Below are 22,640 nucleotides of genomic sequence, written 5' to 3'. Positions count from 1 at the left end.
GGGATCACATTTGGGGAGGAGAAGGCAATTGAGGGCTGCTGAATCCCCACGACAGGGTGAGCTTCCGTTGCTCGGTCCCTGCTCCTGCCAACCTAGCAGTTCAAAAGCACATCAAAGTGCAAGTAGATAAATAGGTACCACTCTGGCGGGAAGGTAAATGGCATTTCCGTGCGCTGCTCTGGTTCGCCAGAAGCGGCTTAGTCCTGCTGGCCGCATGACCCGGAAGCTGTACGCCGACTCCCTCGGCCAATAAAACGAGATGAGTGCCGCAACCCCAGAGTCGGCCACGACTGTACCTAATGGCCAGGGGTCCCTTTACCTTTACCTTTTAACCCTGATGTCAGCGTTTTCCCTCCTGCATCGGAGACAGTAAATGCCTCTGAATACTAGTTGTTGGGAATCACAAGTGGGGAGATCGGCGCTTGCACTTGGAACCTGTGTGATGACTGTGGCAGTTTCCTGTGCTTTGGGTTTGGAAAGGCTGCCTCGGAAGTTGATTACCTCTGAGTTTCTCAGCTCCTTGGGGAAAGGACTCGCGTTTTTAATATCACTGGTTAAAGCGCCGTGTGCTATGGAGATCTAACGTTGTTCTGAGTACGTTTGTAGAAAGGGGAACGAAGACAGCAATTTGAAACACACATTCTGGGAAGGAGGCCTGATTTCCTCCAGTGGAACTTGTTTCCGATGAGGAAAGCACTGCAAAGCTTGCCAAAAGGCTATTGGAAATGAAGGAAACTGCCTGATTGCGAGTCAGACCATTGGTGTAGTGAGCTCAGTGTTGTCTGTACTCTCTGGTAGCGGCTCTCTACAGTGGTACCTTAATTCGTTCTGGAGGTCCGTTCTTAACCTGAAAGTGTTCTTAACCTGAAGCACCACTTTAGCTAACGGGGCCTCCCGCTGCTGCATGATTTCAGTTCTCGTCCTGAAGCAAAGTTCTTAACCCAAGGTACTATTTCTGGGTTAGCGGAGTCTGTAACCTGAAGCGTATGTAAGCTGAAGCGTCTGTAACCCAAGGTACCACTGTAGAGAGTTTGAGGCAGAGGTCTGTCTCTCCTACCTGGAGACGTCGGGGATTGAACCTGGGACCTTCTAGATGCAGAGCAGGCGATTGTCCCATTGAGCTGCGGTCCCATTCTCCCACCAACTCATGGCAAAGAGAGCAGTGAATGGGTAGGCTTTGCAGAAGCAAGAAGTACCATTCCCCTCCCCCCCCTGTAATAATGGATCCAGTTCTCCCCAATGATGCTAATTTAAGCAAATGGGAAACTGGCTGGGAGAATTTGTGACTTGGGCTCCCTGCTCATAAGGAAGTATTTGGTTGCCAATGCAAGCTGGCAAACTCCACCTTCCATTATCAGATTCCCTTGGTGTGAGCCAGGGCTGTACCTCTCCCCCCACCCCTGTCCACCCACCAATGTCTCTGTTCCATGAATAGCTCCCCGGGCAAAATGTATCAGTCCTCGTGAATAGAATCATACAATCATAGAATTGGAATGGGCTCTGAGGGTCATCAGAAATGAGGGGGTTCTCCAAGGAGTTTGGCAGGCTGTAGAGAAAGAGCTGTAGCTCATTGGCAGAGCGTCCGCTTCTCATTCAGATGGTCCTGGGTTCAATTCCTGACATCTCCAAGTAGGGCTGGGGAAAACCGCTGCCTAAAACCCCAAAGAGCTGCTGCCAGTCAGTGTGGACAGTACTATTCTAGATAGGCCAGTGGCATGAACTGATAGAAGGCAGTGTGAGAGCCAGTGTGGTGTAGTGGTTAAGAGCGATAGACTCGTAATCTGGGGAACCGGGTTCGCTTCCCCGCTCCTCCACATGCAGCTGCTGGGTGACCTTGGACTAGTCACACTTCTGTGAAGTCTCTCAGCCCCACTCACCTCACAGAGTGTTTGTTGTGGGGGAGGAAGGGAAAGGAGAATGTTAGCCGCTTTGAGACTCCTTCGGGTAGTGATAAAGTGGGCTATCAAATCCAAACTCTTCTTCTTCCTTCTGAATCCTATTTATTCTTGTTGGTGGGAATCCCAGCTTTCATTTTTTTGGGGGGGAAAAAGCCCAAGTATCTAGTCCTTATGCTTGAAAATGTGCAAGAAGTCCTGATAAGGTCTCAGAAGGCAAAGGAGTGGTCCTGGTACCTTCTGAATTCAAAGCAGCTGTTCTGGGACTGAACTGCAACACCAGCAGCGCTCCCCCCCCCACACACACTTTGAAAGGTGCCTGGAGGTTGATTTCACAAATGAAAACGGTGGATCTGTTATGGTCCACACCAAAGACCCCCGCTTCCATTTCCACACTTACAGAAGCAGGCTTTATTCCACCGGGGCATTATTCCAGGGATGGGAAGCTCCCAGATGTCGACTACAACTCCCATCGTCCCTGACTGTTGGCTTTGCTGCCTGGGGTTGGTGGGAGCTGAAATCCCAGCAGCAACCAGAAAGGCCACAGGTCCCCCATTCTTGCCTCTGTTCATTGACTCAGCAATTGCCCGTCCTGAGCCGGCCTCTGAAGCAGGGGGCGTTGCCTTAGTTCAGCTGACAATTCCCTTTTTCTATTAGGAGAGAGAGAGAGAGAGGTTTCATAGAACATTGAATCCCAGAATGGAGTTGGTCTTTGCTATAGAACAGCTGACCCTCAAAATACATTCCAGCAATGTTTCCGTATTTCTGCGTCAAAGATCTCCGTGCACTTGCCCCTTCATCCCATCAGTTCAGAGTCTCTGCAAATGTGTGCCTAGGACATGGGTATGCAAACTAAGGCCCGGGGGCCGGATCTGGCCCAATCGCCTTCTAAATTCGGCCCGTGGATGGTCCGGGAACCAACATGTTTTTACATGAGTAGAATGTTTGCTTCTATTTAAAATACATCTCTGGGTTATTTGTGAGGCATAGGAATTTGTCCCTTTTTAAAAAAAAATAGTCTGGCCCCCCACAAGGTCTGAGGGACAGTGGACTGGCCCCCTGCTGAAAAAGTTTGCTGACCCCTGGCCTAGGAGGAGCGAACTGCCAAGGCCACCGCAGAAATGGAAGTTCACTCGATTTACAGTGGATCAAAGCGCCCTCTGGCACAACCAATCCACTTAAAAACAAACAAGCTTTATGCGGTTAGGAAAGTGCGTCGCAGGGGGTTGGAATAGATGACCCGCGGGGTCCCACACAACTCCACAATTCTATGATTCTATGGGGGAAAGGGTGAGAGGAAGGCGTGATTAATAGGAAGGCATCTACATGCCCTGAAAGCACATCAGAAAGAAGGCTCAATAAGGAGCAGTCATAGTGTCTTTCCAATTCTGGGGTTTTTAATACAGGCGTATTCTGCAACATGCCATTGCCGTGATAATAGCATATTAGCAGTAGATTTGTTCAGGACTGTCTGCACAGTGTTCTGCTCTGCTACTTGTTCTGCGATGCTTCCTCCGTATAACCGTGTGATTGCCATCCAGGGGAACACTCTTGCATCGCGGCATGGCAAAAGTGCACTGTTAAACCATGGAACTCTCTGCCACAGGAGGCAGCGACAGCCACCAACTTAGGTGGCTTCTAATGAGGGAGAGACAAATTCGCAGAGGACAAAGCTATCAAGGGCTACAAGACATGATGGCCATGCTCTGCCTCCACAGTCGGAATATACTTCTGAATACCAGTTGCTGGAAACCACAGGGAGGAAGAACGCTCTTGTGCTCCGATCCTGCTTGTGGGTTTCCCACAGGCATCTGGGTTGACCACTGTGAGAATAAGAAGCTGGACTAGGTGGGCTAATGGCTCGATCTACCAGGCAGTGGTGTAATGTATTGGTGGGGCCCCGGGCGCAATATTGTTAGGGGGCGCAAACTTTCAATACAGCTGCATGCTTATCCATGCAAACAAGGAAGTGACTTCTCCAGATAATGGAACGACTCTTCTTTTCTTATCTCTGCAGTTGCGATCTCCTGGGTGCTGCAGACAGTTGAATGTGCATGCATACTCTGCCCATTTCCCTCCCTCCGCATCACCCCGGGTACTGACAACCCATGCTACACCACTATTACCAGGCCTTATTCTTATTCTTGGATGGCTTTAGAAGAGGATTAGGCAGGTTCATGGAGGACAAGGCTATCAGTGGCTATGAGCCCCAGTGGCTATGTTCAGTCTCCACCAGAAGAGGGAGCACGTCTCTGAATATTAGTTGCTGGAGAGTTGCTTTGGTCTTCCTATGGGAGCATCTGGTTGGCCACTGTGAGCAAAGCCAGTTTAGGGTGGCGTGACCGGTTCGGATGCATCTGGTGCCATGCAGGGGGTGCCACAACCGTACTGTGGAATGGAACGAGAGAGGCAGGGGGCACAGGATTTTAGCACAGCACAAGGCGCCGCTGAAATTTGAAAGCCCAAAGTCTGCCAGTGCTGTGAGAACAGAATGCTAGAGAAGATGGGTCACTGGTCTGATCCAGCGGGCTCTTTTTTTAGGTTCTTACAATGAGAAATAAGCCAGAACAATTATTTCAGCAGGAAGTTACAGGACAGACACTGATTGGAAGCGAAGAAGTATCCCCACATCGAACCACTCTGTAACCACCATAAGCACAGATAACCTCCGTGTAAGCTTTGGGCGAGCAAATTGGGATGAAGGCTCAAGAAATGGGTTATCTGGAGGAGCCCTCTGGGTAAATGCATACCCTCTGGCATTTCTCAGATGAAAATAGGGATGTCCTATTCAATAATAACAATAATAACAATAATACTTTTATTATTTATACCCTGCCCATCTGAGTGGGTTGCCCCAGCCATTCTTCCAACATAATAAAAATAATACAGTGGTACCTTGGGTTACAGACGCTGCAGGTTACATACGCTTCAGGTTACGGACTCAGCTAACCCAGAAATCGTACCTCGGGTTAAAAACTTTGCTTCAGGTTGAGAACAGAAATCGCATGGTGGCGGCGCGGTGGCAGCGGGAGGCCCCATTAGCTAAAGTGGTACCTCAGGTTAAGAACAGTTTCAGGTTAAGAACAGACCTCTGGAATGAATTAAGTTCTTAACCTGAGGTACCACTGTAAACATAATAAAACATAATAAAACATAATAAAACATTAAACAGTAAAAAAACTTCCCCATACAGGGCTGCCTTCAGATTTTCTTCTAAAGGTTGTATACCCCCTTGGCTCGGGGTGTGTGTGTGTGTGTGTGTGTGTCTCACATAACTCCTTACTCTCCAACATTTCTCCGATGAAAACAGGGACATCCTAAGAAAAAGCGGGACATTCCGGGATCAAATCAGAAACCAGGACGGCTTCTCTAAATTTGGGACTGTCCCTGGAAAACAGGAACACTTGGAGGGTTTGCAAACGCACACCCACTCCACCAAAACTTAACTTCTTTGACATCTGGGCAAGGTTGTGACTTGATACAGAAACTCTATGCCCATATGGAGATGCGGAAACACTTTCCATTATTTTAAGGGACCCCCCCCCCAGCATCTCGCCACCGTGGGCGCAAAGAGGAGCGGCGCCTGTCCCTGACAAAACAGGGAGCGAGAGTCGAGGGAGCGCTTTCCTGCCGCTGTGCTTGGAAGTAATCGGGAGATGTGCTCTTTCGCTGCTGCTGCTGCTGCTGCAGTGACCAAGTTTGACTCTGCAGTGGCTCGATGCGGGCTGTTGCGTTGCCGAGGGGGATGTGGGGGATGCTGGGCGTCCTTCTTCTCTGTTGCAGCCTGGCTGTCCGGCTGCCAGAGCGAGGTGCGCCACCAGGGTGGTCCCAGGGGCTGGGTGAACAGAGGGAAGAGGCCGGGAGTGCAGCAGAGAGGGAACTGGGGAAGGGTCGGCTGCTGGGGAGGGAAAACAGCATGCCTCCCAGCCGTGCCTGAGCCTCCAAACGGGGCTTGCGGTCGAGGCGGCTGTGGCATGACGCAAGGTGACAAAGCTGCTTCAGCGGAGCATTTCTGGACACCGTTTACAAGGCACTTAGGCGCAGGGATTTAGGAAGGCGCCGGATGCGGAGTCAGCTGATTGGTGCATCCAGCTTGGTGTCGTCCGCACTGACTGGCAGCTGCTGTCCAGGCTTTCAAACAACCCTACCGGGAGATGCCAGGGATTGTGCTGAGTCAGATCACAATGTGGCCTGCACGGACTGGCAGCAGCTCTCTAGGGTTTCGGATAAGGGACCTTCCCAGCTCTACCTGCAGATGCCATTAGAGTATGGTTACCAGATTTTTTTCAATGAATCGGGACACTTTTCTTTTTCTTTTCTTTTTTTTTTTGAATCTGAGTAGCAACAGGGAGTCAGTTGTGGGGATGGTGAGGCAAAAGACCTTGGGCCCAAGCACACATGCATATTGTATAAAGGTGCAAAGCCCTTCTTTCGCACCCTGTGAAACATAAATGCACAGAGTTTTTTAAAAACTTGGCAACGGCGCGCTGCACACCCGTGATTCCCGAGCCTTCCCCGATCTCCTGCTCCCTTCCCCCTTTGTTTTGACAGATTGGGGGAGGCTCAGGAGTCAAGGGCAGGTGGCCATTGCCCAAGAGGGGCGCAAGGCACACGGTTTCTCTGCCAGGCAAGGTGCAAAGCCCTTCTTTCACACCCTGTGAAACATAAATGCGCAGAGTTTTTAAAAAACTGGGCAACAGCCACCCGCCCATGACTCCCGAGCCTCCCCCGATCAGTCAAAACAAAGGGGGCAGGAGATTTGTACCACTGGACGTCCCCGGTTCCCCTTCAGCAGTGGCTGCGGCGGCAGCAGTCAGCAGTCCGGAGCCAGCCTGGTAGCACAGTTGGCTCTGGCTGGCTTCAGGAGCTGCTCGCTGCCGGAAGTTCCAGCAAGGAAAAATGGTGGGCGCCAGGCTGGCTCCGGACTGCTGAGGCTGCCGCTGCCGCTGCCACATTTCCCGGGGACAAATTTGCAAATCTGGGGACATTCCGGGGACAGAATTTGTCCAGGGACAGATTTGCAAATCTGGGGACTGTCCCTGGGAACCAGGGACATCTGGTAACCCTACATTAGGGATTAAAACTGGGACGTTCTGTGTGCAAGGCAGATTCTCTGTCCCGGAGCTACGGCCTCACCCTGAACCATTTGGCCCAATTTATTGGGGAGGAGGGAAAGGGCAGGGTCCCGTTAATGGTACCCATGAGTTCCACCCCCTGAATCCCTCTCACCCCACTGCCAAATTGCAGCCTCCCCTGTAACCTTGCAAAACCTGCAAGGGGTAGCATAAAAATGGCCTCCTCTCTTCACCCCCTCCCCAGGAATTTACCTAAAGTACTGTAGTTAAGTTAGCCTCTCCTACTCTGCGCTGCTCATATTTTAGTGGGCGGAAGGTTGTTGGATGATATAGAGCAGGGGTCAGCAACCTTTTCCAGGCATGGGCCGGTCCACCGTCCCTCAGACCATGTGATGGGCATGACTATATTTTTTTGGGGAGGGAATGAATGAATTCCTATGCCCCACAAATAACCCAGAGATGCATTTTAAATAAAAGGACACATTCTACTCATGTAAAAACACACTGATTCCTGGACCATTCGCGGGCCGGATTGAGAAGTTGATTGGGCCGCATCCAGCTCCCGGGTTGCCTACCCCTGATATAGAGCAATCCATATAGCTCAGTTGGTAGAGCATGAGACTCTTAATTACAAGGTTGTGGGTTCAAGTCCCACGTTGGGCGAAATATTCCTGCGTTGCAGGGGGTTGGACTAGATGACTCTCATGGTCCCTTCCAACTCTATGATTCTATGATCCATTTAATGGATTTGCATTGTACATTATGTTTTTCTGGTTTTTATGTTTCCCTGTTTGTATTTTACTTGGTTAGGTGGCTTTGGGATACACATACACACACACACAAAGGACTGACATCCCTGCTTACTGTGCTTATCAACCCTGCTCACTCTTTTGCCTGCTGTCCTTCCCCCACATGTAACTACACACCCTCCTGTCACAGCCCCTCTCACATATCCCACCACAACTCGCCTCCCTCCTTCCATTAAACCTTGCAGGAGGCATGTTTCACGAAATACTTGCCTGCATGCCTGCTATTCAGCATGCTGCAGTTGCAGCGGCCACCTTCTGTCGGCCACAAGAACTGCAGCGTGACAGCATTTTACATTTTCATGTGTATAGGAAGATATGATACAACTAAGTCATGCAGTAAATAAAATAAAGATACAGTGGTACCTCGGGTTACAGACACTTCAGGTTACAAACGCTTCAGGTTTCAGACTCTGCTAACCCAGAAATATTACCTCGGGTTAAGAACTTTACCTCAGGATGAGAACAGAAATTGTGCGGCGGCAGCGGGAGGCCCAATTAGCTAAAGTGGTACCTCAGGTTAAGAACAGTTTCAGGTTAAGAACGGGCCTCCAGAACGAATTAAGTTCTTAACCTGAGGTACCACTGTAATTACTTTGAGCCCTGTGACGAGCTCTGCTAAGGGGACACCATCCAATTGAACATTTACTGGTGCAAGCCTTGTTGAACTGAAATGCTTCCTGCAGGGAAATATGCTGGATCAGCTCCACATCGTTCAGTTGGTTGTGGGTGGTGCTATTTGGATTCTCTCTCTCTGTTTCTCTCTCTCTGTCACACGCACACCCCAAACCTGTTGAAATTAACGGACCAAAGCAAGTCATTGCGATTAGGAGACCCCTATTCCTCTTCACAAAACTACAAACCCCTTAGTTCCCTGGGAAGAGGGACTGATGGCTAAACCAGTCTGGGAATTATAGTTCTGTGAGGAGAACAGGGGTCTCCTAACACATCCCGGAACCCTAAACAAACTATAGCTCCCAGGATCCTTTGGGAGAAGCTATGACTGTTTCATAATGCTTTAGATGTAGGTAGCCAGAGATGCGGGTGGCACTGTGGTTTAAACTACTGTGCCGCTTGGGCTTGCTGATCAGAAGGTCGGCAGTTCGAGGCCCCATGACGGGGTGAGCTCCCGTTGCTCTGTCCCAGCTTCTGCCAACCTAGCAGTATGAAAGCACGTAGTGCAAGTAGATAAATAGGTACCACTCCAGCGGGAAGGTAAATGGCGTTTCTGTGCGCTGCTCTGGTTCGCCAGAAGCAGCTTAGTCATGCTGGCCACATGACCCGGAAAAACTGTTTGCAGAAGTGGACAAACGCTGGCTCTCTCAGCCTGTAAAGCGAGATGAGCGCCACAACCCCAGAGTCGTTCGCTACTGGACTTAAATTTTAAGGGTCCCTTTACCTTTTAGCCCTGTTTAGGTATCCGAGGCAGTATTGGCCAGTGACACAGGAGCTAGTGAGCCAGCAGAGGGGGTGAACTTAACACGCACTGATGTTTTTAAACGATGCCCCACCAGATCCAGTATCCTACCGATCAGCTTTGGGCTGTTTCATTGCAAGAGCCCAGACAAGGGCTCAAGGATTCCACCCGATGGCACCGGCCTAGGACCTGGACGGAATCCCTAATGGCTGCAAATCCATCTGTTCTCCTTTTTTGCCCTCCAATCTTTGATGCTTTCCTCCTTTTCTCTCTCTCCCTCCCTAACCTCACAGGCACCATGTTCATTACGTCATCCCCTACGACGGAGACCAGTCCGTGGTGGATTCGTCGGAGAACTACTTTGTGACTGACAATGTCACCAAGCAGGAAATCGACCTGATGCTGGGACTCTTGCTGGGATTCTGCATAAGCTGGTTTCTGGTGTGGATGGATGGAGTGCTCCACTACGCCGTACGGGCCTGGCGGACAAGCCGACGGTATGGTAAGTGAGTGCTCACTGGCCTGTTGCCGGAGGGGTTTTGTTGTCGCTGGTGATGCGCCAAGGGAGGGGTTTTCGCGTGCCCCGGGGGGAGCAGGTTCCTCGTGGTTTCTGGGTACCTCGTTTCTGTTCCTCAAGCTTTCGTCCCCATTTTGAGGATCACGTTTCTAGTCCTCAAAGATGTGAAAATGTGCTTATGTTGAAAGGAAAGCCAGGTGAACACCACCTTTCCAGTTTCTGAGCTAAAAGATGTCCAGCAGAAACGAAGGGTTGTCTCCTCCAGCAAAGCCCTACTCAGAGTTGACCCATTGAAATTACCATATTTTTTGCTCTATAGGACTCACTTTTTCCCTCCTAAAAAGTAAGGGGAAATGTGTGTGCATCTTATGGAGCGAATGCAGACTGCGCAGCTATCACAGAAGCCAGAACAGCAAGAGGGACTGCTGCTTTCACTGCGCAGCCATCCCTCTTGCTGTTCTGGCTTCTGAGATTCAGAATATTTTTTTTCTTGTTTTCCTCCTCCAAAAACTAGGTGCGTCTTGTGGTCTGGTGCGTCTTATAGAGCGAAAAATACGGTAGTGGGCCAAAGTTATTCATGTCCATTTATTTCACGTGGGCGAGCAGAACTTTGTATTGGATGCAGCCCTGAGTGTTTGAACCATGAGTCAACAAATTTATGGCACCTGTATTTATTTTATTTTATTGGGGCTTTTAGATTTAGAGAAAAGATGGGGGGGCGGAGAAGGGAAAACATGGGAGAAGCGTGTAAAATTATGTTTGGCGCAGAATCATAGAATGTGACCCTGCTCTGTGTTTCCTGCCTGTTTGGTTTTAATTAAAAGCAACAACTACCCAATGTCACAGCAAGCGATTTAAAAAAAACAAACAAAAACAATTTATTATTTATTAATTAAATTTGTTAGCCCTTTGACTTTGCCCAGGGCAACCCAAAACAACTACCATCCGAAGCAGCTTACAACCAAACAGCTGCCCCCCCCCAAACACCACGTAGATACATTAAGACAAAGTGGGGAAAGAAATGCACTAAAAAAACACCCCACCCACTTCTGAAATGCCACAGAAAGTTAAGGGCTGGAGGTTATAAGGTCTTGTTTTCTTGCCACCTAAAGATGTCTAATTAAGGCACCGGGCAAGCCTCCTTGGGGAGAGCATTCCGCTAATGGGGAGCCACTGCAGAAAAGGCCCCCTTCACTTGTTGCCACCCTCCAGACCTCTAGCAGAGGAGGCGCATGAAAAAGGGCCTCAGAAGATGATCTCAGGGTCTGGGGCGGCTCATATGGGGAGAGGCAGTGCTTGTGGTCCTGAGCCATCTAAGGCTTTATAGGTGAAAACCAGCACTTTGAATTGGGCCTGGAAACTAATTGGCATCCAGTGCAGTCGGGCCAGGATTGGCGTTATATGTTCAAACCGTCTTGCCGCATTGAGCAACCCAGCTGCCTAATTCTGCACCAGCTCAAGTCTCTGAACTTATCTTCAGAGGCATCCCCATGTATAGTGCATTGCTGTAATCTAACCTAGAGGTTACCAGAGCATAGACAACAGAAATTAGGCTATCCCTGCCCAGAGAGGGGTGCAGCTGGGCCAACAGCCGGAGCTGATGGAAGGCTTTGGTGACACTGAGGCCAGCTGAGCCTCAAGTGACAGCAAAGGATCCAGGAGAACCCGCAAGCTACGTACCTGCTCCTTCAGAGGGAATATAACCCCATCAAGAGTGCAGCAAATCAGAAATAAACTGGTCCCAAGCTGTTAAGGGCTTTTTTATGCCCATATTAGCACCTGTAACCTGGACCAGTAGCAAATCAGCCACAAGTGCAGATCTCTGGTGTTCTACACTGAAAGAGTCTAGCATGCAAACATGTACATTAGTCCATTAAAATGTTATTCAAACCCGTGGGTTTGATTTTTGGAGATGTATTTCCTCTGTTTGGGGACTCTGTAGTTCAAAGTAGGACGGCTGCCTGATTAAATAAATCTTAACTAATCGTAGGAATTAAATTGAGCTAATTGATTAAATTTGCATATAAATTAAAGGAGAGTTTCAAAGCCCAAAACTCCATAAATCATGATAGGTAAATCATAGATCGGGATCTATTGGTAGATCAGTGGATAATTTGATGTATATCAGCAAGGAATTTCTTCACTCTTTCTAGAGTGCAGCCCTGTTTAGGGAAGTTTTTAATGTTTGATGTTTTATCATGTTTTTAATATTCTGTTGGAAGCCGCCCAGAGTGGCTGGGGAAGCCCGGCCAGATGAGTGGGGTATAAGTAATAAATAATAATTATAATAATTATAATAATTAATAATAGTTCCAGCTGGGGGGGAAACCCTATTACAAACTTACAAAAGTAGTCATAAACAAGAAATGCTTCTCAAAGTCTACCACCAAATTTAACAATCGTGGGCTGGGTTTTTAAGCATGGCTAAGCTTTTGGACGCGAGTGGCGCTGTGGGTTAAACCACAGAGCCTAGGACTTGCTGATCAGAAGGTTGGTGGTTCGAATCCCCGCAACGGGGTGAGCTCCCGTTGCTCGGTCCCTGCTCCTGCCAACCTAGCAGTTCGAAAGCATGTCAAAGTGCAAGTAGATAAATAGGTACCACTCTGGCGGGAAGGTAAACGGCGTTTCCGTGCGCTGCTCTGGTTCGCCAGAAGCGGCTGAGTCATGCTGGCAACATGACCTGGAAGCTGTACACCAGCTCCCTCGGCCGATAAAGTGAGATGAGCACCGCAACCCCAGAGTCGGTCACGACTGGACCTAATGGTCAGGGGTCCCTTTACCTTTGCCTAAGCTTTTGCTGAAGTCTCTCTCTCTCTCTCTCTCTTTCTGTTGACAGACACCACTTGGTCTTGGATTCCAAAATTTTGTAACTTCAAGGAGTTCAGGAAACGTCACCACCGGCAGTACGACGAGCCGACCGGGAACATGGTGCACATCAAACAGAAGTTGTACCATAACGGGCACCCCAGCCCCAGACACCTCTAAGAAACCCAAGACTGTCAAGGGGTTGTAGAACTTGGCCTTTTTGCTGTCTGTCGAGGGGCCCCGCCCGTTCCTCAATGGACGCCACTTTAAGGACTTGCGTTTAGTTACCCTTATCGGTGTGTGTCAGCCCGGCACACCCAGAGAATGCACAATCCAATCCTGTCCCGGCTGCGAGGCTCCCGGGACATTGCACTGTGGTTACCATTTTATTGGTGGACTCCTGTATATATGTAAACAAAAAAACAAACACAAAACGGGAAAGAGAATTTGCATTGTACTTCCGCAGCCCACCAAGCTCCTCGATGGTGTGTCCTGCAACGCCGATGTACCCTTTTTGCGTTTTGTTCGTTATTTATTTGTTTTTTGGGGGGGGTTCTTCTTCTTTTCCGGAAATCTGTTGTTGTTCAAAGTCTTCGTAGGTGAGTTTGGACAGAAGATGTAATGTTTAGCCTAAAGTGTGTCCATGTCCCACCCCACCCCCTGCCCTGCCGCCGCCGCCACCCCCGAAACCCTTCCCTGATGCAGAACGCGTCTCGTTTCCAGTTGCAGATTTGGCTTGAGGTTCATAACGCCCGGTAGCTCTGTTGCGTATAATAGACGGCGCCCCGTCTTGGTTCCTTTGGAATCAAGTTGCTAGCTTAGTGTCACGACACCCTCTCCCTCCCCATTTTTACAATTTTGTTCCGTTTCTTAAATTAATGGGATCTGTAGTTCATCCTGTCGGATTTTTTTACTAGCTCGGAAGAAGCGACCGATGCTGGTTTGCCGTGGAAAAAAAAGTTGTTAGAAGCCAGGCGGAAGGACACCGGCTTTTGTGGAATGTGTTTGAGGGCCTGTTGACGCTTATCTCTGACCGTGTCAGCCCCCCGGGTGTCTCTGTCAACTGTTCACATCACCCTGCCTTGAGAATGATTTATCCCTTGATAAATGTTGCGTCGCTAATGCGTTAGGAGCTCAAAACGCGTCGATTCCCAAACGACATTTGTTGGTGTTTGTAATAACTTAACCACTTGTCCAGAACACATGACAGGGTGCATGGCAGTGGAATGAAAGCTAGTTCAGGCAGCCATTGGTCTCATGGTGAAACCATTGAGACCTGTATATGTTTGTGTGTTGTGAATGTAGAATCGCAGAATCATAGAATTGTAGAGTTGGAAGAGACCCCCTTGGGCAGGCATAAGCAAACTCGTCCCTCTAGATGTTTTGGGACTACAACTCACATCATCCCTGACCACTGGTCCTGTTAGCTAGGGATGATGGGAGTTGTAGTCCCAAAACACCTGGAGGGCCGAGTTTGCCTATGCCTGCCCAAGGGGCATCTATTCCAACTCCCTACAATGCTAGAATATGTTTCTTGAGAATGGAGAGCGCTGCTTTATACCAAGTCAGGCTCTTTGTCCATCCAGCCCAGTATTGTCTGCACTGACTGGCAGCCACTCTTCAGGGTCACAAGAAGAGAAGGGTTTTCACCATCACGCTGTCCTTTTCACTCAGGGGTGGGGAACCTTGGGTCCTCCAGATGTTGCTGAACTCTCAACTCTCCCAGCAGCCCTTGCAAGCATGGCCAAGAGCCAGGGATGATGGGAGTTGTAGTTCCGCAACACCCGGAGGGCCCAAAGTTCTTCCGTGCCTGTTTTAAGTAGAGATTTGCTGGCCAGATTCAGAAGGTCTTCTTGGCCAGGGGTGGGGAAACCTGTAGCTCGCCAGAGGTTGTCCAACTACAACTCCCATCAGGCTGACAACGCCTGGAGGGCCACAGGGTCCCCATCCCTGTTTTAGACCTCGATGATTCTCAGCTTACCATGGCTGGAGTCTTCTGTTTGGATGGAAAATGGGGCCCAGAGTCCAGGCATAGCCAACAAGCGTAGATGTTTCTGGACTACAATTCCCATCATCCCTGATTGGCAATGCTGGCTGAGGCTGATGGGAGCTGGAGATTGTGACTACGCCTGAACCAGACTGTCAGGGACTCCCATCTCTAACTATTGTAGCATTTCTAAGACCGGCTACCTCCAAGGCTTAACTCCGCCGTGGCTTAAGGATGTTGAAGGAACAAACCATCGTCGTGTGAGTTGGCCGTAGACCTTTTCATGCACTCAAAAGGACATGTGAGGCACCAAGTGTGTAGAGGGTGTATGTGTAAGAGAGAGAAAATGAAGGGCAGGGGCGAAATTGGCTTCATTTAGGATTTTAATGCAAACCTACCTGATTCGGACTTCCCAAAACAGGATGCAAACCAAGACACAGCTGAAATTTTCGGAATTCTGAAAATTTGCAATGCAGTTCTCCAGTGCATAACAAAATGTGTACATTAGGGGAAAGCCTGCATCAAAATGCAAATATTAGGGTTTTTGTTTTTAAAGAACCCACCAAAATGCGTTATTTCAAGGAAATTTGCGTGCAAATTTCAGGGGAAATTGCGTATGAATTTTGGAAAGACTTAAGAGCCAGCATGGTGTAGTGGTTAAGAGCGGTGGACTCGTGATCTGGTGAACCGGGTTCGATTCCCCGCTCCTCCACATGCAACTGCTGGGTGACCTTGGGCTAGTCACACTTCTCTGAAGTCTCTCAGCTTCACTCACCTCACAGAGTGTTTGTTGTGGGGGAGGAAGGGAAAGGAGATTGTTAGCCGCTTTGAGACTCCTTAAGGGGAGTGAAAGGCAGGATATTAAGTCCAAACTCTTCTCTTCTTCTTCTTCATAATAATAATAATAATAATAATTTTATTATTTATTATTTATACCCTGCCCATCTCTTCATAATAATAATAATAATAATTTTATTATTTATACCCTGCCCATCTGGCTGGGTTTCCCCAGCCACTTATAGACTTATAGATTATAGACTTACAGATTTCCGTGAGGATTTAAAAATAATAATCGCAATTGTAAACAGGAGCAGAAAATGTGGAGAACTGAATTTAGGCTTGGAAAAAGCAGAAATTGGGCGAAGTGAAATTATTAATTCTCATTATTCTTAAGAATAGTAATAGTAACAACCTGCTCTTCACCTTCTAAGGCTGCAGGGCGGGTTTCAACAATGGGAATGCAATGTTTAAAACGTGTTTAAAGCAGCTTCCAGCCGCAGAGAATAAGTTGGGTCCTAAAAATATAAATCTTTGGGTGCCCAAAGCCGGGGAGAAAGGGGGGAAATGGACAGATCTGTTCATTCCTTGGTGGCACAGGGCTCCCAGCATCCTCAGTCAGTTGCTCAATTGCTAGGTGGCTTCTGAGCTCATTCAGCCAGATTCCTTCCTCAATACTGGAAGGTGAGAGGTGGGGTTGGTGAGGACTTTAGGAACGGTACTGATCCTCTGACACTTTATGCCCACATGTCTTCTTTTGGACGCATGAAGTGGGCACCTGCCATTTTCATGCATGCAGAGATAACTCCCAGTTCCATTGCTGCCTGTTTATTAACTCACCAACCAGGATTCATATGAAGAGTGATTTATTTATTTTTTTAATGTGTATTTATGGGGAAAGGCTTGGTCCATTTTGTGTGTCAGGTGGCCTCATCCAACCAAGGGGTGGTCTCTTGACTGCTCTGGCTCATAAAGGGGCACGGGACTTTGTTACGAGGCAGAAATTCCACCGCCAGACATTAAAGTTGCTGCCATACCTGCAAGAGCTATGTGGCAGGCAGATATCAAGTGCTGACTCATCCATCATTGCTGGGGGGGGGGGGAGAGGAAGCGGAAGCAGCTGCACCTGTTGAATTCCTGTCTGCCAGGCACAAACTCCCCCCACTTTGAATGCAGACAAAGCCATTTGCATCTGTCGTCTTTTCCTTTTTCCAAATGCCGGATGTCCCACCAGCCAACCGTTTCGACCGTTTATTTATTTTTGAAATTTGAAACGATATCCCGCTTAACTTTTCTTTCTTTTTATATATATAAAAAATATAGACTCTAGGTGGCTTACAATTATACAGAAAAGAAAAAAAAATCAATAATAATCCAAACGGAATTGCATGCATGCATTAGTGCGGATGAATACCCGTGTTAAAACAAGGAACATCCTCGCCAGGCAATATTGAGAATGTTGTCTCTGTGCTGATTTGGGGAATTGGGGTTTTTTTTGGGGGGTGGGGAGGGGAGCGGAAGACCCTGATCTGACACAGAGTTGAGTGTGCTTAAGCCTTTGATTTGAGTGGCTTTACGTGTGTCCTGGCAAATGCTAACGACGGCTTTCCAACTGAGGGGTATTTGTACCTTACGTCCAAACTGTGTACAATCTGCGAACAGAGATTGTGCGAGCTGTGTACCCCTAGTTATTTGCACGTGGTGCTCAATGAGTGTACGGTCTGTGTGCCTGTGCTTGCGGCTGTTGTACACAAATGCCCTCCGAAGCAACAAGTGTACACACTCTTGCCACGAAGGGATGGAGGCAGTGTTAATGTACGAAATCTGAGGTTTGCCATGGAAGTAGGACCGGAGCTGGTTTCTGTGTGGTTGGGTGTGGGGATGAGTAACCTAGGAAAGACTTTGGGAGGTTGCAGGATTGAACCAGCGCAATAGGAAGAGCGAAAGGGGCTTGCTTTTATTTTATTTTTTAAAGAAAATTATCCAGTGGGTCTCTCTGCCTGGGGCTGTTTTGCTTCTGAAGAGTCCAACCTCTCATTCTTTGCATATTTCCGGAGGACAGAAATGCACCAATCAGGACTAGCGGGCTACATTTGGTAAAAATAAATCTTCTCGTTGCCTCAAAGTACCTGGTCTGCTGAAGACAAACACCTGATAAGGGGAATGCCAAATAAATATTAAATATACCCGGTGGCTGCTCTGGTTTAAGCACATTTAACTCTCGTCATCTAAATTGTGCACTCGCTTTACTTGGAAGTAAGGTCCGTCCAGTACAAAGGACTTTCCGAGTGAAATCTGTTTAGGATCAGGGCCCTGCGCCAGAAACCCAATTCTCCACCCTTCTCACTTTCAAGTAAACACGGCAAAGAAAGGAGAGGGAAAGCCCACCATTGTTATTATGATTTAAAATGTTGCAGGCTTTGTGTTTTGAAAAAAAGAGAGAGAGAAGCTGCCCCCTTGTTAAATGTTACCAAAAAAATAATAATAAGAGGGGAGGGGGGAAATTGGACAGACCCTCCTTCTGAAAAAAATATTGACAATGTCTGTGATTACTCTATTGTTTGATTGCAATGTCTGTGATTAAAAGGAAAAACAAAACGAAACACGAGAAATCTACTGCCAAAGTTAACCCCATGAATCTGACGGCTCATTTGATTCGATGGTTCCCGACAGAGAGCGGATTTGTGAATGTGTGTGTGATGTGGAAGGCTACTCCAAAGGTTTGGGGTTGTATCCAGGCCAGATTTAGACCCATTGAAATGAATGGACCCATGTTAGCCATGCCCATTAACTCTGATCCATCTGCTCAGAGTAGAATTATATGCGACCCGTTGCACAAAAGCTACATTTTTGTTTCGTCTCTTGATATCCTATATGTATATTTATCTATACATTATTACCAGGGGGGTGTAAGTGGTTAGAGTGTCGGGACTGTAACCTGGGGGACTGGGGTTCAAATCCTCCTGCTAAACTATGAACCTGATTGGGTGACCTCACAAGCCAGACAGTCTTTCTCAGCTTAGCCTATGTCACAGATTGCCACTGAATATAGTTGTCAGGGAACAACGGCAAGGACGGTATTTTGCTGAGAAGCCGCCTTGGGGGAAAAAGCTGGAAAAGGTTCGGAATGGGGAAAACAGATATCAAGGGGGTGGAACAACTCCTGTGAAGAAACCTTACAACATTTGAGGCTCTTCTGTTTAGAGAAAAGACGAGGGAAGGAGGACCAGAAGCGGATTTAGGGGTGCAGAACTGGTTCTCCCACACTTGGTGCCAAGCCGAGAGGACACTGTGACAGTGATAAACAATGGAAGGTGAGAGGTTGGGGGTTGCGCCAAATTTCTGGTGTTGCACAGGGCACACCGCTGGAATTTCAAAGCTCACTTTAAATGCCACTGAGAGGGCACCATAGAAGTTTGCAACATTATGTATGGCAAGGGTATGAATAAAAATATTGGTTTTTTGTGTAGCCGAAGGCTTTACCCCCAAAAAAGAGAGACAGAGACATAAGACGAAATAAAACACGTTACAAAATAAAACACATTACACAATTAGAATATTTATTAAAACCAGGCATTCTGTCAGATAAGGGCTTGTTCCTCTGAAACAAAATTCACTTAACATCCCCACGAACTTTCTCCTTAAAATTGCTGCTCTAGAGGTAAAACAGGCTGGCACCATGGCTTGGAGAAAGTGAGAAGAGAAGTTTTTCTCTCTTCATGACAGAACTTGTGGAAACCTAGTGAAGCTGAAAGTTGGAAAATTCTGGTCAGATGAAGGAAGGACTTCTTCATGTAGCACATAGTTCAACTATGGAACTCGCTGCTGCAGGAGGGCCACCAACTTGGATTTGGTTTTAGAAGCAGATGAGATAAATTCATGGAGACGTAACACTTTCAAGGGCTGCCAGCTGCCAATGGCCATGCTCTGCCTGGTCCATGGTGGGAGACAGCTATGCTTCTGAACACCAGTTGCTGGAAAATGCAGGTTGGGGAGAATGCAGTGGTGCTCAAGTCGGGCTTTGGGCTTTCCGACAGAGGCATCTGATTGGCCTCTGTAAGAACAGGATGCTGGACTAGATGGGCCATTGGCTTTTCTTATGTTCTTGCAAGAGGCCCTGCAGAAAAATGCTTCTCTGCTTCTGCAGGAGAGAGTTCCTTCGCCTTGGGGTGAATGCTGCTTTCAGAGCAGCCCAGAAGTTCTTGATCACAGGGGACACACACACACACACACACACACACAAAATAACATCAAAAAGCTTCAGCAACAGAAAGACAGAGAACGCAAGGGCAGGGTGGAGCAACAGGTTGGAAGGAGAAGGTGGGGACATGTCTGAAGACATGCTTCCCTCTTGGTTCCATCTGCAGGGCTTACTTTGAACAGCACCCTCGTTTTTAAAAATAGTTGAGGGCCACATTCCCTACTGGGCAAGCTTCTGGGGGCCAAATGGTGGGAGGAGCTGGCCAGGTGTGCGTGTGGTGGGGGAAGCAGGTGAGAGTGCTTGGTCCTTCAGGACAGAAAAATGATGCCTTCCCCTAAGATTTACTGCCCTTCTGTTTACATGATGGCAAGTGCTTCCATATACACATCAATACATGCACAAATATTATGCAGATCTGTGCGGCTACCCTTCTCCAGGTGCATTGGCTGTGGAGGGAACGGGCAGGCGAAACCACCACCAATTTGCCTGCTGCTATTCTTGGGAGATTTCAAGGTATAGGATTGTTCCACAGCATCACAATTTGGCAACCTGAACGGGCAGGCGATGGTTGTGCCGGCTCCCTGGCGGCCAGGGAAGGGCCTTTGTGCCAACTCGCCCCTTTTGTCTGCCCAGGCTGTGGGCTCTCCTTAATGGTGCTTGGAGCAGATCTTGGTTCCAAGGATAGTCATAAAGAAGTACATATATTTTCATTCTGAAGGCAGCCTCGAAGGAACTGGCTTTCCTCGAAGAGGATTAAGAAAACGCCCGTCACGTTAAAAGTGCTCTGATGCAACGAGAGCGAGGAGCGGATCAAAAAGGGGATGATGGAAGGTTTTTGTTTTTCAAAATAAAGTCCGCCCCCCCACAAGGTCTGAGGGACAGTGGACCGGCCCCCTGCTGAAAAAGTTTGCTGACCTCTGATCTAGTGCAACCCACCAGATGCTCTAAAAGTGAACACACAAGCAGGACCTGAGCGCAAGAGCACATTTCCCCACCTGTGGTTTCCAGCAACTGGTATTCAGAAATATACCGCCTCTGACTGTGCAGGAAGAGCATAGGTTGGTGGCCATCACTACCTCCTGTGGGAGTGAGTTCCATAGTTTAACTACGTGCTGTGTGAAGAAGTCATTTCTTTTGTACATTCAGGCCTACAGAATCATAGAGCTGGAAGGGACCCCCAAAGGTCATCTAGCCCAACCCGCTGCAATGCAAGAATCTCAACGCACACGGTCCCCCATCCAATCTGCAACCCCACCAGACCCTGCTTAGCTTCGCAAATGTGCTAGCAGTTTCATTGGTGCACCACTAGGAGGTAGGTAAAAAGGTAAAGGACCCCTGGATGGTTAAGTCCAGTCAAAGGTGACTATGGGGTTGCGGTGCTCATTTCAGGCTGAGGGAGCTGGCGTTTGTCCACAGACAGCTTTCTGGGTCAGGTGACCAGCATGACTAAACCGCTTCTGGCACAACGGGACACCATGATGGAAACCAGAGCGCATGGAAACCTTTACCTTCCTGCCAACGTGGTGCCTATTTATCTACTTGCACTGGCATGCTTTATAACTGCTAGGTTGGCAGAAGCTGGGCCAGAGCAACGGGAGCTCACCCTGTCACGGGGATTCAAACCACTGACCTTCTGATCAGCAAGCCCAAGATAATCAGTGGTTTAGCTCACAGCGCCACCTGCATCCCTGCTGCCACTAGGAGGATGCAGCTCTTGCAGTGAGCAGGTGAGAAAACTCCAATGCTTTGAGCCCAGGGTTGAATGTGGCCCTGCAAACCTCTCCACCTGGCCCCCAGAACTCTCCCTGGGCTGCCCTCCGTCTCCCCAGGCCAGACCCCTCACCCAACCTGCAGCACACTATTGCTTTTGCTTGGCAGGAGGGCATCCTTGAACATCAATGCCTGGTTGGAGAGAGGAGGTGTAGCACTTAATTGGCTGAGGTGGAGTATTAGTTTAAGGCACTAGACATTCAGAGGCTAGAGTCAGTAGCAGTGGCTCTTGAGTATGTGGAAAGTGCCATCTAAGTCCCCAATATGGACATTAGTTTTTCCCTTTGTGTATGAAGATCCCCTTAATAAGCCCACTTATTTATCCCGCCTCTGGTAGTGGTGTTCATCTCACGTCCAACTTCAAGCCTAGCCACGTTCCTAAGAGGTCGCGAAGCCTCCTGAGGGAAGTGGGTATTAGTGGCAGGATTAAAAACACAGGAACTTGTGTGTGTATAAGTGAGGCTGAGCAACTGTGATCCCCGACGATCCAAAGGAAGCTTGTGTAAAGTGCTGCTTGATGCTCTTCTAGTACGCTATCTGCCTATATAGATATAAAGGCAAGGCTGTCATCATGCAGCAGTTCATGCGGCCGCCACGACGCAGCCACCTCTACTCCAGCATGATGACAGACTGGCAGGTGAGAGAGCAAGCAGGTAGCAGGCAGCCCAGGCAAACGGGGAAGGCATTTCAAAGAGCTGTTTGCCAAACCACTCTCCGAAGCGCCTCCCCCCTTCCTTAAAAGAGGTTTGAGAGAGCTGTGAAGGGAAAGGTGAGGTGTAAAGGGAGGTGGTTCCCCCCCTCCCAGGTGTAAAGGAAGGAGGTGGCCAGGTGGAGGGGGTGAGAGTTCCTACTCTGTGTGTATGGATCTCTCTGACTTGTGTGTGGTTGAAATTTAGCCTATAACATTGAGGTCACATCCATTGCTCCACCCACTTCCCCCCTGGCCCCACTCCCCACTAGAATGCGGCCCCTGGAAGGTTGCCTATGATGGAATGTGGCCCCCAGGCCGAATACCTTTCAAATTCCTGTTTGCCTTCTCTGCTTACTAAAATATTGGGAGTCTACATTTTTGCCCAGCAAAGGCTGCCTCTTCCAGACACTGAAGGATTGTAGCTTTAACATTCCTTCCCTGCAGTTTAGCTGGATCAGAAATTATCTAAGCATTCCCTGCAGTTTAGCTGGATCGGAAATTATCTTGGTGTGCTTTTTCCCTTCTTGGATTCCTTATTTTTTTTAAAACGGGGTGCTAAATTGACTACCAAATAAGCAGGCCCAGTAGCAGGATGGAAGCAATCCAGGACTGGAGAGAGAAAGAACTCTCTGAATCTGGAGACATGATTTGACTTACGAGCTTGTAGAGAAAGCCTATTATAACTGTATTCCCTGCCAG

At 48.5% G+C, this 22,640-nt stretch overlaps 1 protein-coding gene across 2 annotated transcripts in view; it reads left to right on the top strand.

The window, feature by feature from the left end:
* TMEM240 (transmembrane protein 240) overlaps positions 1–15,423 on the top strand; it is a 40,685-nt gene extending 25,262 nt beyond the window's left edge. For both annotated transcript variants that reach the window (XM_083628997.1, XM_083628996.1), the window contains exons 3-4: positions 9,487–9,695; positions 12,547–15,423. In XM_083628997.1, the coding sequence (XP_083485123.1) occupies positions 9,487–9,695; positions 12,547–12,695 (358 nt within the window). In that variant the 3' untranslated portion in view covers positions 12,696–15,423. The remainder of the gene's footprint in view (positions 1–9,486; positions 9,696–12,546) is intronic.
* Positions 15,424–22,640: the final 7,217 nt, after the last annotated feature.

The sequence above is a fragment of the Podarcis filfolensis genome (genome assembly GCF_964270895.1).
Source record: "Podarcis filfolensis genome assembly, chromosome: 8".
Taxonomy (NCBI): Eukaryota; Metazoa; Chordata; class Lepidosauria; order Squamata; family Lacertidae; genus Podarcis; species Podarcis filfolensis.
Note: the sequence above shows the minus strand (reverse complement) of the source record. Positions and strands in the feature narration are given on the sequence as shown.